We start from the raw sequence: 14,898 nt of genomic DNA, 5'->3' as shown, positions 1-14,898 counted from the left end.
AACTGGTATGTAGAAATAAATTCAATCTGTTACCTTTGAAACCCTGGAGAATTTAGCACTTGTAAAAAAATGCAATTTGTAAATAAAATGTGTTGAGAAAAAAAAAATGCAAATGCTCAGTTAAACCCGGAGTATCTTTGAGTTTCACATTTTTAAAAACTTGAGAAAGTTAACAATAAATCTAAGAGACCTGCCTAACAGGAAAAAAAGCGGAAACTACCAACATTTTTCATTTAGCCTCAAGAGAATCATGTTCTCCAGGTTTCTGTAATGGAGATGTGCCCATTTTTGTCTGAAACTGAGTTGTGCTAAGCTGAAAAGCCTTTCACAAGCAGCAGTAGTGGCCTGTTTAGTTTGAGTGACAAGGTCTTAAAAGTAACGCTCATTTTTAACATGTAAGGAGTAGAAAGTACAGTTATTTGTTTAAAAAAAGTAAGGAGTCAAAAAAAAAAATACTCAAAGTACAAAGACCAGAAAAAAACTACTAATCTTTGCACCCTGTGGTCTCCTCGAGCTCTTCTGACTAAAAATAAAAATATATTAAAAAAAATGGCCACAATGATTTTTACCAGTGAATTGTTGGTGTATAAGTGCTCTTTTTATGGCGATATACAATATTAGGCTCAATATTATTTCCCAAAAATGTTTCACGAGAAAGAGGCTTAGCCTTGGAAATGCACAAAATCTACGTAGTGTAATAAAATCTGGCAATGGAAACACCGAAATTTCTAAAAAAAAAAAAGAAAAAAAACACTCAAATATAAGTTTTTACGCTTTCATGGGGAGGTATTTCAGATGTTGAAATAATGAAATGTATCGCAAAAGCGCTATGGAAACACCCTTTCTGCAAATATATGTCACAGGACGTGAAGTACCTGGTCACATGATCACTTCTTTCAGAGAAAGAAGAGATTTCACGGGAGTTGTGAGGCTCCTGCACAAAACAACCTTCAATGTAAACACGTTCAAAGCACAATTATAGTTAGTTGACATTTAGAAATATTGCTTTTATTTAGCAAAAACCTGTAATTGAAACCCAGCTAAAGTAACACAGGCACTTTTATTAGCCTCCAGCAGCTGAAAATAGACATGTGACCCACTTTAAGTCTTTGTCTCTCTAAGTACGTGTGAGTGAGTTTGGTACCAATGGTTGGCACAGATATATGAAAGTTTTTCTCTGCATTTGACACATCCCTTTCAGTGGGGAGGAGTTGGCAACCCTCCAGTTACAAGCTTGCCGTCTTTAACCGTTAGGCCACTATGGCTCCACTAGGCCACCAAGACAGTCAATTGTTGGTATATAATCAAAGGGAGCATCTCTTTAGTGCTGACGTGTTCTCTTGTGTGCTGACAACAGGCTCAGCAGGCTCTGGTGCAGCCATGAACACACTGGCTTCTCTGGGCTCCCTGCAAGGACTCGCTGGGACCTCCATAGGCCTCAACAACCTCAACGCTCTCACCAACAGCGTCGGTAAGCATCTCATTATCAGTAGTGCCAATAAGGTGGTTTGGTTGCTCAAACAGAGTTCCTGTGGATCCACCATAGCAGTTATGCCGTTGTACAAAAAAAAATGTAAAGACGACAAAGTTGATAACTTACCATTCAGAAACGTGTCCCTTAAGCCTTGGTTGATGTACTACTTTGGGAGAGCCTTCTCCTTCAGGGTTGGACTCAGGTTCATATTGATACGGCTGCACCGCTGTGTTGTCTGTGGAAGCCGTGTTTTTCTCGGGGCTCGCTGACTAGTTGCCATGAAAGCTCAAAGCAGACCCTGAGCTGAACTTGTTTAGGCACACCACGCAGAAGAGAGGAGCAGGGAGAGGGGGAGGTCTTTGCAACTCCAGGGACACACACCCCAAAACAAAGCGCTCGAAGGAGCTGGTTTATACAAAGTCATAAACCTTACCTGTTGCTTGATTCATGTTATAATTTGACCAAATCCCAGCACAGATATGTTTTTTAGACCACAGGGAACTGTTTTAAAAGGTGAGAAATGGGTATAATATGTGTCCTTAAATAAAGAAGAGACCTGATCTTGCCAGTTGGAACTTATTTCGTTTTCCACAAAGGCATTTGTATACAATAATACAATAGGTTTGTCAAAATGTACAATTTAAAAAAAAAAAAATGAAATGCTAATTAATTTAATTTAAAAAAATATCTCAGGTTTTAAGTATAGCTACATTATGAACTCTGAAACTGAGAAAATAACCTCCATTCAATGCTGTTTTGGTTCCGTGCATTGTTTAATCTGCTTGGTCGGCTATGATGTGATGCATTTGATTGCTGTCTGTTATGTAGTTTCGCAATGTCTGTTGACCATTTTAAAACAAAAAATAATTTACTCAGTAATGATTAAGTGTTGAAATGTAATGAATTACTTTACTACTTTTAAAACGCACTTAAGTACAAGTTAAATTACTGATTTAGAAATATACTCAAAAAACTAAATTATAGTAACGTGAATACTTGTAATCCATTTCTTTCCCCTCTGGTGTTTGGACATCCCTAATAAAATATGTGGTCTGTAAATGTTCTCTTCTTTGCTGTCCTGCAGGTATGGGGTCCATGAACGGTGGCCTTGGTTCCTCCATGTCCTCCATGTCCAACGGCTCTGCAGCCAGCTCCATGGACGCCCTGACCCAGGCGTACTCAGGGATGCAGCAGTACACAGCCTCTGCCCTGCCGTCCCTCTACAGCCAGTCCCTCCTGCAGCAGAGCCTCGCCGGCAGCAGTCAGAAGGAAGGTAAGTAGATCCTCGGCACATTGGGACGTAGTCCTCTTAAATTAGAAATACAGAGTCAGTTTCTAACGTGAGGACTTGTTGGGGTTTTTCCCAACTGGAGTAGGGCCAGAGGGTGCCAACCTGTTCATCTACCACCTGCCCCAGGAGTTTGGGGATCAGGACCTCCTGCAGATGTTCATGCCTTTTGGGAACATGGTGTCTGCTAAAGTCTTCATTGACAAACAGACCAATCTGAGCAAGTGCTTCGGTAAGTGAAAACTGGGGAATCATGTTACAGTTCTTTATACAGTTCTACACATATGTAGTTAATTATTAAAATGTTTCATATCGAGCTTTCCTGCATTTTACCATTTAAAAATATAAATAATGATAATCAAGGTGTATAGTGACACAAAAAAGGCCCAGATGCCCACACCAAATGTATTAATACCTATATTTTCATTGATTAGGAAGCCTAATAAGGTAACCAATAGATAGGAAAGAAATTAGATGATAGATATTTGCTTTTAGTGCATTTTACAGCTGATTTTATCATAAGAGAAGCTAACACAAGAGGAAGGTTAACTTTTACGTTATTTATTTCAAACTCAGTAATTGTGATGAATTGTAATTGAACATTATTAATTGAGAACGTCATGAAAAAATAAAAATTGAACGTAATTGTAATTAGCTTTCTGAGGATAAAAAATAATTGTAATTTCATTGTAATTGGTAAAATTGCTGGTCACTGTAATAGTAATTAAAAATGAATTGTAATATTGACCCCAACCCTGGCTGTTGCGCTGACATTCGACTCAACTCGAGCTTCACAAATTCACTCGTTCTGCTTCCAGGGTTCGTCAGCTACGACAATGCCGTGTCCGCTCAAGCTGCCATCCAGGCCATGAACGGGTTCCAGATCGGGATGAAGAGGCTGAAGGTTCAGCTGAAGCGCTCCAAGAACGAGAGCAAACCCTACTGATTCCCCCCTCCCCCTCTCCCCAGCTCTATTGCTAGCACTGCTAGGGTAAGTTCACCCTCGAGCCAAGGTCACCACAGCAGAGACTCAATGGGGCGGGGGGCACCCACCCCACCACCGGAGGGGAACAGACAACAAAAAACATGGCTGCAATGATTCTTTCCACCTTTTGCTGTGTTTCATTCCTGCAGTTCTATCATGTACTTTGAGTCTGATTAAATATTTTAATGTGTAAGATTATTTATGACTATCACTGGAGTCGGGGATCGCCCTAGGTATTGTGTGTCACTGTATGTAGTGGAGAGCATCCATTCGTCCATGCCATTTCATTGCCTTGACATTTAAAGCAGATGGTTTACACAGGATCAGCAGGAACGTGTGGCTTGTTTCTCCACTCTGTGTCATTGGTGTTGTGGTTAATGTGATAATCACTCTCCGTCCCCCCTCTGTGTTTTTTGTCATGATTTAAGCCATGTGAGCCAGGCTACCTCTACGTTTTGGTTAACCACCTCTTTAGGGATGTCCCATTACCACTGAACTCAGATTTACGTTTAAATACAGTTATTAATATTATTTCAGTTAGGTTGCGCTGCTCGCAAGCTTTGGTAAAGTTGTATATTTGGGTAAAAATGGTCAAAGATTAATCTGGCTTTAATTAATTGCATGTCCATCAGCATCTGATCTGTGTTCTCTACATGACCTGGTTTCTGTTTCTTTTAGAAGCAACATTGGTTTATTTTAATAAAAACAAACCCATAGCCTCACAATTAAATACATTCTGGTACGTTGTCTCGATTACCTTCTGATCGTGCTTCCCATGATGCACTGGGCAAGTAGACGCTTGTTGGAGTTCTCTGGACAGTGTCCACAGGATCAAATTTGCTTCAAAAGGAAACAGAACAAAATTGTATAAATTGCAAAACAAAAACATTGCCAAAAAAAAGTCACCTCAAAAATAAAACATTACTTATGTTTCCACTTCCTGCCTTGTGTTTTCTTACTAGTTGCTTTTGATTCTTGACTTTTTGCTTGAGAGTCAAAAACAAAAAATCGCAATCAAAAAGGCAGGAAGTGGAAACATTAATAATACGTTTTATTTTTTAGATTAATTTTTTTTGGCAAAGTATTATTTTTTTGTTTGCAATTCACTAATGTTTGTTTCTTTTTTATGCAAATTTGATTCTGTAGTCGTTGCTTTACCAAAGTGAAACCACCACTGTATTGATAAGCACACCGTAACACCATTTAAAATGCTCACCACTTTAATAAACCAAAACACTGGCTGAGGTCTTAAACTCTGTCCCAGTACCGCAGGTCGTTGTCTGGATCTGTCTTATAACCGACTACTAACCAGTGTTAGTGTCTGTTTTTTCACTGTCCATCCAGTTTGTTTTTTTACTCCCGTTTCACACCATCACTCTTTGAGGGCTCGACATTACAAGCCCACTTGCTTTTGCCAAATTTTCCTCGACTTATACGACTTGCCGAGTACAAAGAAAATTAACTAATTTATAACTTCAGTGCTTTCAGCGACAGTCGAGAGCACAATCATTTTTTTTTTTTTTTTTTTTGAAGAGAGGTTGTAATAAGCTCCTAGTTTAAACTGATGAACCAAATAAAAATGCTTCGGTATTTATTATAAATTGTTACTTTTTACATTTAAAATGAGCATAGCCGGCAAATGCCCTACATGACCTGTGGCTTTTGACAGTCAATGTAGAGCCTGTGTATTTCCATGGCTGCTGACGTTGCTGATTATCAGATAAAATCCCAGTAGTCGAGGCAACAATCATGTATTTCAGTATTAGGACATCCCTAAAGCTCCTCCCTCCATCAGTGTCAATGAGTATACATTTAGTGCATGTGAGTCGCTGTGTCGCAGCTAAGGCTGCACGATTGTAGCTTGAAGCCAAATCTCGATTTTTTTAATTTATTTATTTTTTTTAACTTTGAAAACTTGAGCGCTAATTACTACGATGGCCCAGGGAGAGAGAGATTTGTGCCGTGATTACCCTGTAAATGGGAAAATCGATTTTACTTTTTAAAAATCCCACTCAATAATCAAATTTCTACTTTATATCGATTAATCGTGCAGCCTTAGTCGCAGCACGTCTCCTGTAAATCTGTGTACTTTTTGTGTGTGTGGGGAGCAGTGGGTGTCTGTTGTGGTGACTGGCATTGTTTTGGTTGTGTTTTTGTGCCTCATGTGCTGTGATCCCTAACTTCTTTGTTCTCTCTCTCTTCCTTTTGTGTTTTTGTCTTTTTTTTTAGAAACAAACCTCCATGCCTGTTTGCTCATCATTAGCCTAGCATGTCCTCATGATGTTGAAAAGTCAAGCCAAACTCCTGGCCTCATCATCCCACCATTGTCTGTGATGTCTCTCTAAGCTCACCTGACCAATACCTGGCCACCCACTGACCATGACCTTAGCTCGACCTGGTTATTTTTGTTGATTCTCTGCATGTGTTTTCACTTTATTTCTTTATTGTTTGTCTTGCATTGTGTTCTGTAAAGAAATGTGACAGGTGGGAGAGAGGTCAAGCAAATCAATGTGAAATTGTACCTTTGTTGGCATCCTTTTTAAGAGACGGTCTTTGTTTATTGCGAATGTTTTAAGACGAAAAACAAACCTGTGGGATTTCTTTTTTTTTTTTAATTTAGACATTTGCTTTCTTTTCTTTTTACATAGATTTATTTTTACCTCTCTCAGTAAAGTTCACTTGAAAGTAAGTTGAATACAGGGATCGGCACACAGCTGTGCTATTTGGTGCCATTAGCAATAGGTTGGCCTCTTAAAAGAAAAAAAAAAAAAACACAAAAAAAATTCTACACGCCACTTTTTCCAAATCTTTTTTCAAGTCCGACCAGAAGAAATCCCTCAGCGCTCCTCGGCAAACAGCCGCTACATTTTGCAGGCAGTGTGATGATTTAAACCGAGGCTACTAAAAGTTTATTTTCTGTTCCTTTACAAACAAATCTTGAGTGTATTTACCTTTTTTGAACTATTGATGGCACAATAAAAGGTACATTTACTCTCGTCGAGAGTAATGGTTACCGACACGAGTCAACTTTTCTAGGACTGATTCACAACTAGACAATCTGTGGTTTAAATGCACACTTAGATTACCTATATTTTATACCATTGAATCTATAGAGGTTTAACTAACTGAACCCAGGCGAAACTTCGGGTCTTTTTGTAGATTATGTTGTAATGTCATCTCTGTTGGGATGGGCCGGGGAGGGGGGCGTCAGTGTATTACATTTTTAAGGAGGAGTAAAAGTAACTCTGACCTTTTAAAGGTCATTTCTAGCCGATTAGAGCGCGTTAAGTGCAACTTTAATGATTTGACTTGTAGTTTAATAGTCGGTTTTACTTTCAGAGCCACATTTGAGGCTGATTTTGTTCTTGCATTTAAAGAAGCATTCGACTTCGTGGTACGTCTCGTCGACTTTGTTTGTTAGCAGTAAAATGACTTTTTGGTTTGGATGTCGAGCGCTGATTTCCAACTGTATGTAATCCTTTTAAGTTGAAAGTGCCCACGTGTCAAACGTTTGTTTTTTGAAATATTTACACCTTCTTTGCTGTGATGTTGTCTAGTCTTCACACAAACACATACACACACTCATTCTGTGGTTGAGAATTTTGGGAGCCCCTGAAGAAGAGCTCACTGACATGTCACACACACACACACACTGTTGCTTTATTTTGAAACTGATCAGGTCGTATACAATGCACTGCACGTTTGGGAAAGAACACTCAATGATAGCATAGGTTTACAAATACATTCCATCGATTCTGCTCGAAGTTTACACTTTTTTATCAGGGGGATATTTTGTTACACGCGGTTGAAACTGCCCTGGTATTAAGTAATCACCGCTTCCACCCAAAGCCCTCCAAAGACCAGTTAACCCCCTTCAAAACAACGTTGTCAACTCAGGGTTTTACATGGGATTAAGACACAAGATGCACAACTATCACCAATAAAACCTTTTAGTTCTTTTTTTTTTTTTTTCCTTTCATCTAAATAAAAAAATCCAAAAAAAAAAAAAAAAAATTCAGTAAGAGTACCAAATTAAAGATCCTGCTGGTGGGGAGATGTGGTGGTTTTGTATGGGAATTGTTAAAAAGCACAATTTGTGGGAGCAAATATCTTTTTGCAGAATGTGTGTGTTGTCCTGACCCCAAAGGTACCGCTGATCTCTTTGAATATGGGCATGTGCTTTTTACAATGTGTTTTTTCTATCCAAATGCAATACAATGATCAAAGTGCCATATATGAATATATATATAAATATATACACACGTCTAGAAACTGCCTACACCTTCTCATGATCAGACCTTGGTTTAGAGATTGCTGCAGTTGGCCTTTTCTTTTGTTGTCATGAAGCTCTTGTCACCTGCTGTTTCTCTTCCCCGTGCTGTGTTGGCTATTGGTAAATGTGTTTTGTGATGTACTCAATTTGAACCGTTGGTTAAGTAAAACGTGTAGATAAACAATAAACTATACAGTTGAAGGTTAAACGTCTTTATTTTTTGTTTTTAAAATGTGGGTGAAAACAGATATTGAAGGTCAAACTGAACGACTGATTATTGGCAAAATAATAAAAAAGCAATTCAATGTAAAGTCACGGCTTCCCCATCAGATTATCAACTCACTTCAGGGGCTTCCATCCCATATCCCGACCCAGCTCTTAACAATCACGTGTCTCCAAGTGCTTTCTCTGTCTGCTAGCTCTGCATCCCTGTAGCTAACCGCCGTCGTAGAATTAGTAAGACTTTGTTCACGTTTCATGGATAATTTACTGTTTTTGTGTTGATGAAAGCCAAAGTGAGTGCATATAGACGACCTGTATATACTAACACACATGATACAGCTTTGTTTCACGTCTTGACTAGGTGGGAATTTCAACTGAGAAGCTAAAATGACACAGGCATTTTCTACAACTAGTTGTTCACATGTATTTTGTAGCAGTGAAGCTTTTTTATATACACCAGAGGAGGGAAGGAGGGGATCGTGGTTTGCCTGAACCAGGACTTGCGTTTGGCCTCCTGGTTCAGTCGAGCCTCCTTTTCCTTCACCGCCTCTTTAAAAGACATCCGATGTTTGTTTTTCCTTTTAAGGGGGAGGGGGGTCGTGGTAAGTCTTAGTATTTGTGCAGTCCACATAGACTAGTCATGGTTTCACTGAGTTGTGTGGATAAACAATTTAACTTGTTTAGTTTTGAGCCTTGCTTGTGGTTTATTTACATCTCATAGCGGAAAGACTGTTCTTCATTTGCTCAGTGTTTGTTTTGTGTGCTGTGTTTCTTCTTTGCCTCTCTCCAAATTAAACATTTCCCTTAATATGGATTGTGCGTCTGTGTTGTGTTTGTCTCGTGTTGTACAGGCGTTTTTGTTTTTTTTTTACTCCCTCACCTCGTGTGTCCCATCACGCTAACCTTACGTTTGTGTTTCATTCTGCTTCTTATCTCAGGTTTAATTCCTCCTCCTCTTAGCCCAGGGGGAGTCCAAACCTGGTCCTAGGGGGCCACCAATTTGGCAGCTTGTGGTTGTGTCGCAGGGAGATTAGTGGCCGTCAAGGACCGGGTTTGGCAGTCCTTATAAACGCATCCAGCATCAAACATGAGTGACCACTAGTTTGGACTGGAGATGAGGTTATGGTTTTGTCCTTTTAGTAGTTTGGGTTTGACGCTGGGCGTGACCGTCCTGTATGGCAGTGTTTCTCAAATGGGGGTTTGTGATGACACTAGAGGGGTTACTACTTGAGAGAGAAAAAAAAAATTAACAAATAGTGTCATTTTTTGTCCCACCCACTGCTTGAGATTACCAGAAATGATAAAACTAGACATAAATCTATTCAAGAGCCACTAAATCAACGTTTTTCAACTTTGAGGCTGCCTGAAATTTCTGAAAAATTAAAAAGAATCTTTAAAGTTTTTTTTTTTTAAAAATCCAACAACTTTATTTTTATACTTTCACTTTGTGAAAGAAATCTAGTTATACTAAAAAGCAGTTAAAAAAAATAAAAATAAATAATATATATATATGAGCTCAAACATGATCAAAAACAAATTCTAGAAAAAAAACTGAGGTCGCCTGAAAATCTTGAAATGAAACGAGTCACGATCAAAAGGTTGAGAACCAACCACTGCACAAAATAGTTTCTTTACACTTACTTACAAAATGGGATTCTCTAAATTGTGCGTTATCACTTTATGCTCTATGTTGTTTTTAAATAGTTTTCTAAGCAAAATGTTGCAGTTGGACAAAGGGGGGACTTGGATTCAGAAATAAGAGAAAGGGGGGACTTTACCAAAAAAGTTAAGCAACCACTGCTCTATGGGTTGACCTGGTGTCACCCCTTCGGTTCTGGCCCTCCAGTCACTTAGTTCTTAATTTTCACGTTTTGGATTAAATGAAACTTCTGTAAATCTTGATTTACTTTTTAGCCTTCATAAGTTGCAGCCTCCTCCAATAATCCAGATGTGAATCCTGTTTATAGTAATATTTCAACTCATTGAGGTCAACAGATGTGATAGGAAATCAAAGGTAGGGATGTTTAGAATTAAAAATGTTTCCCTCAATCTGCTGCTTTTAGATTTGTCAGTTTTCGTTAATCTGTCGTTATTGTTTCTCCCAATACACACACACTTAAGTTAAAAAGAAATTAACACTGACGGTGTACCAGTAGTTTCTGTATCTCAAAGGCATTTTTATGAATGCATAGCATACTTTGCATAATCTGTTAAAGCTCTAAATCCTTCATATGACACTTTTGTTATTATAAACTGGAGATTACGTATGTTGAGAATCTGGAAAAGAAGCAAATAACCACAACGTGCACGGATCTTTCAAACCTATTTATGTGTGATCATATTTTAATATATGTTTTTCAATTTCCACCAGTTAACACACTTTTACATCTGTCAATCTCCTTATGTAGTTTAATATTCTCCCCCAAAATAATTCACTTTCTTTACTTATTAAAAAAAAAATAAAAAATTGCCAAAAACCAACTTTAATACTGTGTTTAAGAGAGAGGGTGATGACGGAGCCATGTTTCACCACCACAGATGGCATTTGTACATTAAACAATTTAAGTAGAATAAAACTAATGAATATTATGTTTAAACTCATCCCCCAACAATTATATTAAAAAAAATGTTTTTCAAAACTCAATGCTAATTAAACTATATTATCAGAAACTGATATATCTATCACCTAATGTCTCCAAAAACCAAAGAAACCCATTGTAACCATTAATTACATTCATCATGTCATGAGACAAAGGTTCAACATTGAGGTAAAATGGTTTAAGACACAGAAGTTCCAGAAGAAAAAGATAAGCAAGTATTACAGTATTTGAAAAATGTGATTTCTCATTAACAGTTGTGCCCAAATGTTTATATATATACATTTTTTTTTAAAGAAATAGATTAGGTTAAACCAGAAATCATGGGGAAATGCATTTGGTGTGTGCAAATATTTGTTTTATTCGTCTTATGAATATGGTTTTATATTGCATACTGTCTTCTTGTAACGGAACTACTTGTATTTTTTTTATTATTGTGCTGTATTTTCTAAAATAAAATAAAATGAACAAGGAAAAAAAAAACTGCATCGAAATCGACCAAAAGACCCGACTGTGCTAGCATCGCTAGCCTGCATGGCTAACACACAGATAGCAATATGGCTAATTCGTCACCCTGGAATCAACACCAACTAAACCACTACATAGTAACAGCGCTATCAACTCTACAGCTCGATATATGTGAAAGCTGCACAACATATACAGCTAACTAAAGCAAGGACAAATGTGCGACACTGGCGTTTTTCTATGCTAACCTGTTTATGCTAACTGCTAACTAGGAAGAGGATTTGTTAACCGGAGCAGGTGTTATGGTGAAATCTGAGCCGTTAGATTCTGTGATCGCTGGGGTGAGATTTCATGATTAAAAAATGACAGAAAAAAACTAACGTCAACAACGTAAACGGTGACGAAAAATTATCATTAATGTTTATTGTGTGGGGCGCCAATGCTAAAATAAACTTTTTTTTTTTTGGCAACATTTAGCAACAAACCACGTTTAAAAAACGTATGTACATTTTTTTACGTTACTTTTGACCAGATCAATTTACAGCAATACTTGTAAAATTTGTGATTTTTTTTTTTTTTTCTTGTGAAAATATGTTAATGTAAATTTTAAATAATGAATTTGAATCTAAATGACACGGGTGACACTAAATATTAAACCAATATGCAAATTCACCGGAATGAGCTTTTAACTACTTCAGGTGAACTTGCATATTAGATAAATATTTAGTTTCACTTGTGACATTTAGATTATGATTTAATAATGACATATTTTTACAAGAAAATAAATATCACAAATGTCATGGTTTGTTGCTAAATGTCGCAAAATGTTGCTCCTGGTTTTAGCAAGCGCAACTATACAATTGGTTTCTATCTGCACTGTAAAAGTTAGTTTTTGAATATAAATAGGATTTGAACAAAGACAAATAAATATTTGTATTTTTTTGTTAATTGGGTTGGAGTCGTTAAATCAGTGTTTCTCAAATGGGGGTTCGTGTACCCAGAGGCCGGGGTAAGTGATGGCACTACAGGGAGAGAGCGGGAAAATAACAAATGAAAGCATTAAAATATGGGGTTTCACATTTATTTTTACGTCTCCCTGCTCGTTCTCGACCCCTCTTGTGCACGAGCCCACACTCCAAAGCGCGTCACCGGTGACGGACTCAAAACCGAGTATTTAGTCACGTTTTTTAACATGTATAACAAAGATTAGTTTTTACTTACTGCTAAATGAGACAACGTAAGCGATGAGCAGCGGTGCTCGTGCATGTGAGACGGAGCACAGGGGGAGGCTACATTAAAAATCATGCTAGCTTTCAAAAATCACCTACCCTGCCTTTAATATTCAGGATTTGATCCAGCTATGTTGTTTTGTTCTGTTTACATTGTCACAATTATTATTACATCTTCAGGTTTACGCATTAATTTTGTTAACATCGTTTAGGTCGATTTTCTTCTTCGGGGCTGTTTTTGACGCCGTCCGCATCGGGACGTGGTGAAATGTCGCCCCCTGTGGTCACAGAAACCCACGCGTCACAGAGCTCGGTGTGGTAAACACCGGTACCGTACGTGTTTCGTCCATAGACTGCAGACAAAAATATACTTGTGAGCATAAATATAACATAATAAAGGCTAGATGTCTTGCGGCGGAGACTCCAATGTCATCACCGGCGGCCATCTTAACTCGGGCAGCTCTCTGGTGGAGTCGGACAGTACCAGAGAGAAGGTGAGTGATCTGCACAATCCTAAATACTCTTATCTTACTGAAATCTTGACGGATTTACAAACTGTTTGTTTCTCAAAAACTTTATTAACGTCGCTACAATTCTGGATGTTGAACATGTTAAAATTGCAGCTTTTTTCTTAAAAACAAAAACAACTTAATCATGCAGCATAGTTGTGTAAGGCTGAGACCACCAGATTTAACTTGTTAAAGTTTGTTGGAAACATCTTACATTATGATTCCTACAGGAAATTGTAGCTGAGTGAAGATTCCAGATTTTTGTGCAGCCTATGGATGCTCTAATCGCAGTTGTTTTTGAAACCACAGAGCCCGTGGATCACCTGCACCATATTACAATAACAACACTATGACTATATTTGCAATAATCATTAGTTATTTAGTGAAAGTTTGTACAATACAGGTCCTGTTAGTAACAGCAGGGCTGACCTAATAGTATTTCAAGATTGTTGTTGATGCAAGACTTAGAATATGTTCATCTACACAATCACTGAATGTTTCTTTTGGATACCCTTTTATAACTATTTTAATGTGGTTATTCTTAAAGTATCATATCATCTAATAAATGTTATTTCTTGACTTTACTATGTTTTTTGGGTCATTTCTTATCTCTGTCCTCCATGTGTATTCCTCCACAGTAGTCTAGTTATCTCTAAAGGGATTTACACGTGCACCATTTCTTGATTGTATATTTGTAAAGAGAAATATTGTACATATTTATTTTATTGCAAATAAATGTCCTGTTTATTAAATATTACTAATATAATACAATATTTTGAATTACTACATGTAATAACATAATTTTATTACATTAGTTGTGTAAGTGTGTGTGAAGTGTAACATAATTAACCGTAAGTGCATCACCATATTTGTTTGGGGGTGGAAAAAACAAAAAGTACACACATATACTGTATATATATATGTGTGCTTGTGCCAAACACACAACCGCATATATATACACACAAATATATATATGTATGTATATATGTGTGTGTGTATATATATGCGGTTGTGTGTTTGGCTGTTCGTTCAATGCAAAACATAATACATTTCTTATATCATCCCAAAACCGAAGAAAATGCTGGCTTTCCTTCATTTTCACATTCTAACTTGGACTACCAAATTATCAATGACTGATCATTTTTTATACACGCATTCATTATTCTTTTTATGTTGTCGGCTGTATGTTTTAATGTGTTGTGTATAATCTTGTCAAGTGATAACAAAGTTGTTAAAAAATCAAGTCGATCAGATGTAAGGGTCATTAAAATCTGTTTTGGCACAAATCAGAGGTGACGAGTATTAAAGTACAAATACTTTGTTACTGTGCTTAAGTAGTTTTTTCTGGTATCTGTGCTTTACATGAGTATTTATTTTTTTGCTCTCTTTTTACTTTTACTCCTTACTTTTTCAAACAAATATCTATACTTTCTACTCCTTACATTTTAAAAATGAGCTCGTTACTTTTAAGACCTTCGATGACATCACAACATTTGCAAAATGTTATTTGCATTTATTTTGGTAGTTTGAGCTTATTTCTGTTAGGCAGGCCCGATTATGGTTAGAATTTAAGTTTTTTTTCTTGACTAACCAAACACTTTAAAAAAAAAAAGATCATTAAAGTGGTTTTTAAACTCACGTGTTTGACTTGTTGAAAATCCATCCATGACTGAAATTACCTTCACGGAAAGCATAATATTCATTCAGTTTCAGCTTCTTAACAGGAACATGTGACACAGACTGATACATTCAGAAATTGTCAGAAGTTATAAATAGATAACACCAAGAAACAGAAACCAGGAGTGAAACTATTGAAGCTGCTCAGTTAGGAAATCATAACTCAGTAAAACAGATTT

At 37.2% G+C, this 14,898-nt stretch overlaps 1 protein-coding gene across 2 annotated transcripts in view; it reads left to right on the top strand.

The window, feature by feature from the left end:
* Positions 1-7,742, top strand: part of LOC114465825 (CUGBP Elav-like family member 2) — a 32,529-nt gene extending 24,787 nt beyond the window's left edge. Inside the window, exons 10-14 of one of the 2 annotated variants that reach the window (XM_028451089.1) lie at positions 1,358-1,471; positions 2,559-2,747; positions 2,851-2,994; positions 3,581-3,753; positions 5,977-7,742. In XM_028451089.1, the coding sequence (XP_028306890.1) occupies positions 1,358-1,471; positions 2,559-2,747; positions 2,851-2,994; positions 3,581-3,708 (575 nt within the window). In that variant the 3' untranslated portion in view covers positions 3,709-3,753; positions 5,977-7,742. Of the gene's footprint in view, positions 1-1,357; positions 1,472-2,558; positions 2,748-2,847; positions 2,995-3,580; positions 3,754-5,976 lie in introns of both variants that reach the window. The other variant, XM_028451088.1, reaches the window with a different exon arrangement.
* The last annotated feature ends 7,156 nt before the right edge of the window (positions 7,743-14,898 follow it).

This window comes from Gouania willdenowi, chromosome 6, assembly GCF_900634775.1.
Source record: "Gouania willdenowi chromosome 6, fGouWil2.1, whole genome shotgun sequence".
Lineage (NCBI taxonomy): Eukaryota > Metazoa > Chordata > Actinopteri > Blenniiformes > Gobiesocidae > Gouania > Gouania willdenowi.
The sequence above is the reverse complement of the archived record's forward strand: the minus strand, read 5'-3'. Positions and strand labels throughout refer to the sequence as shown.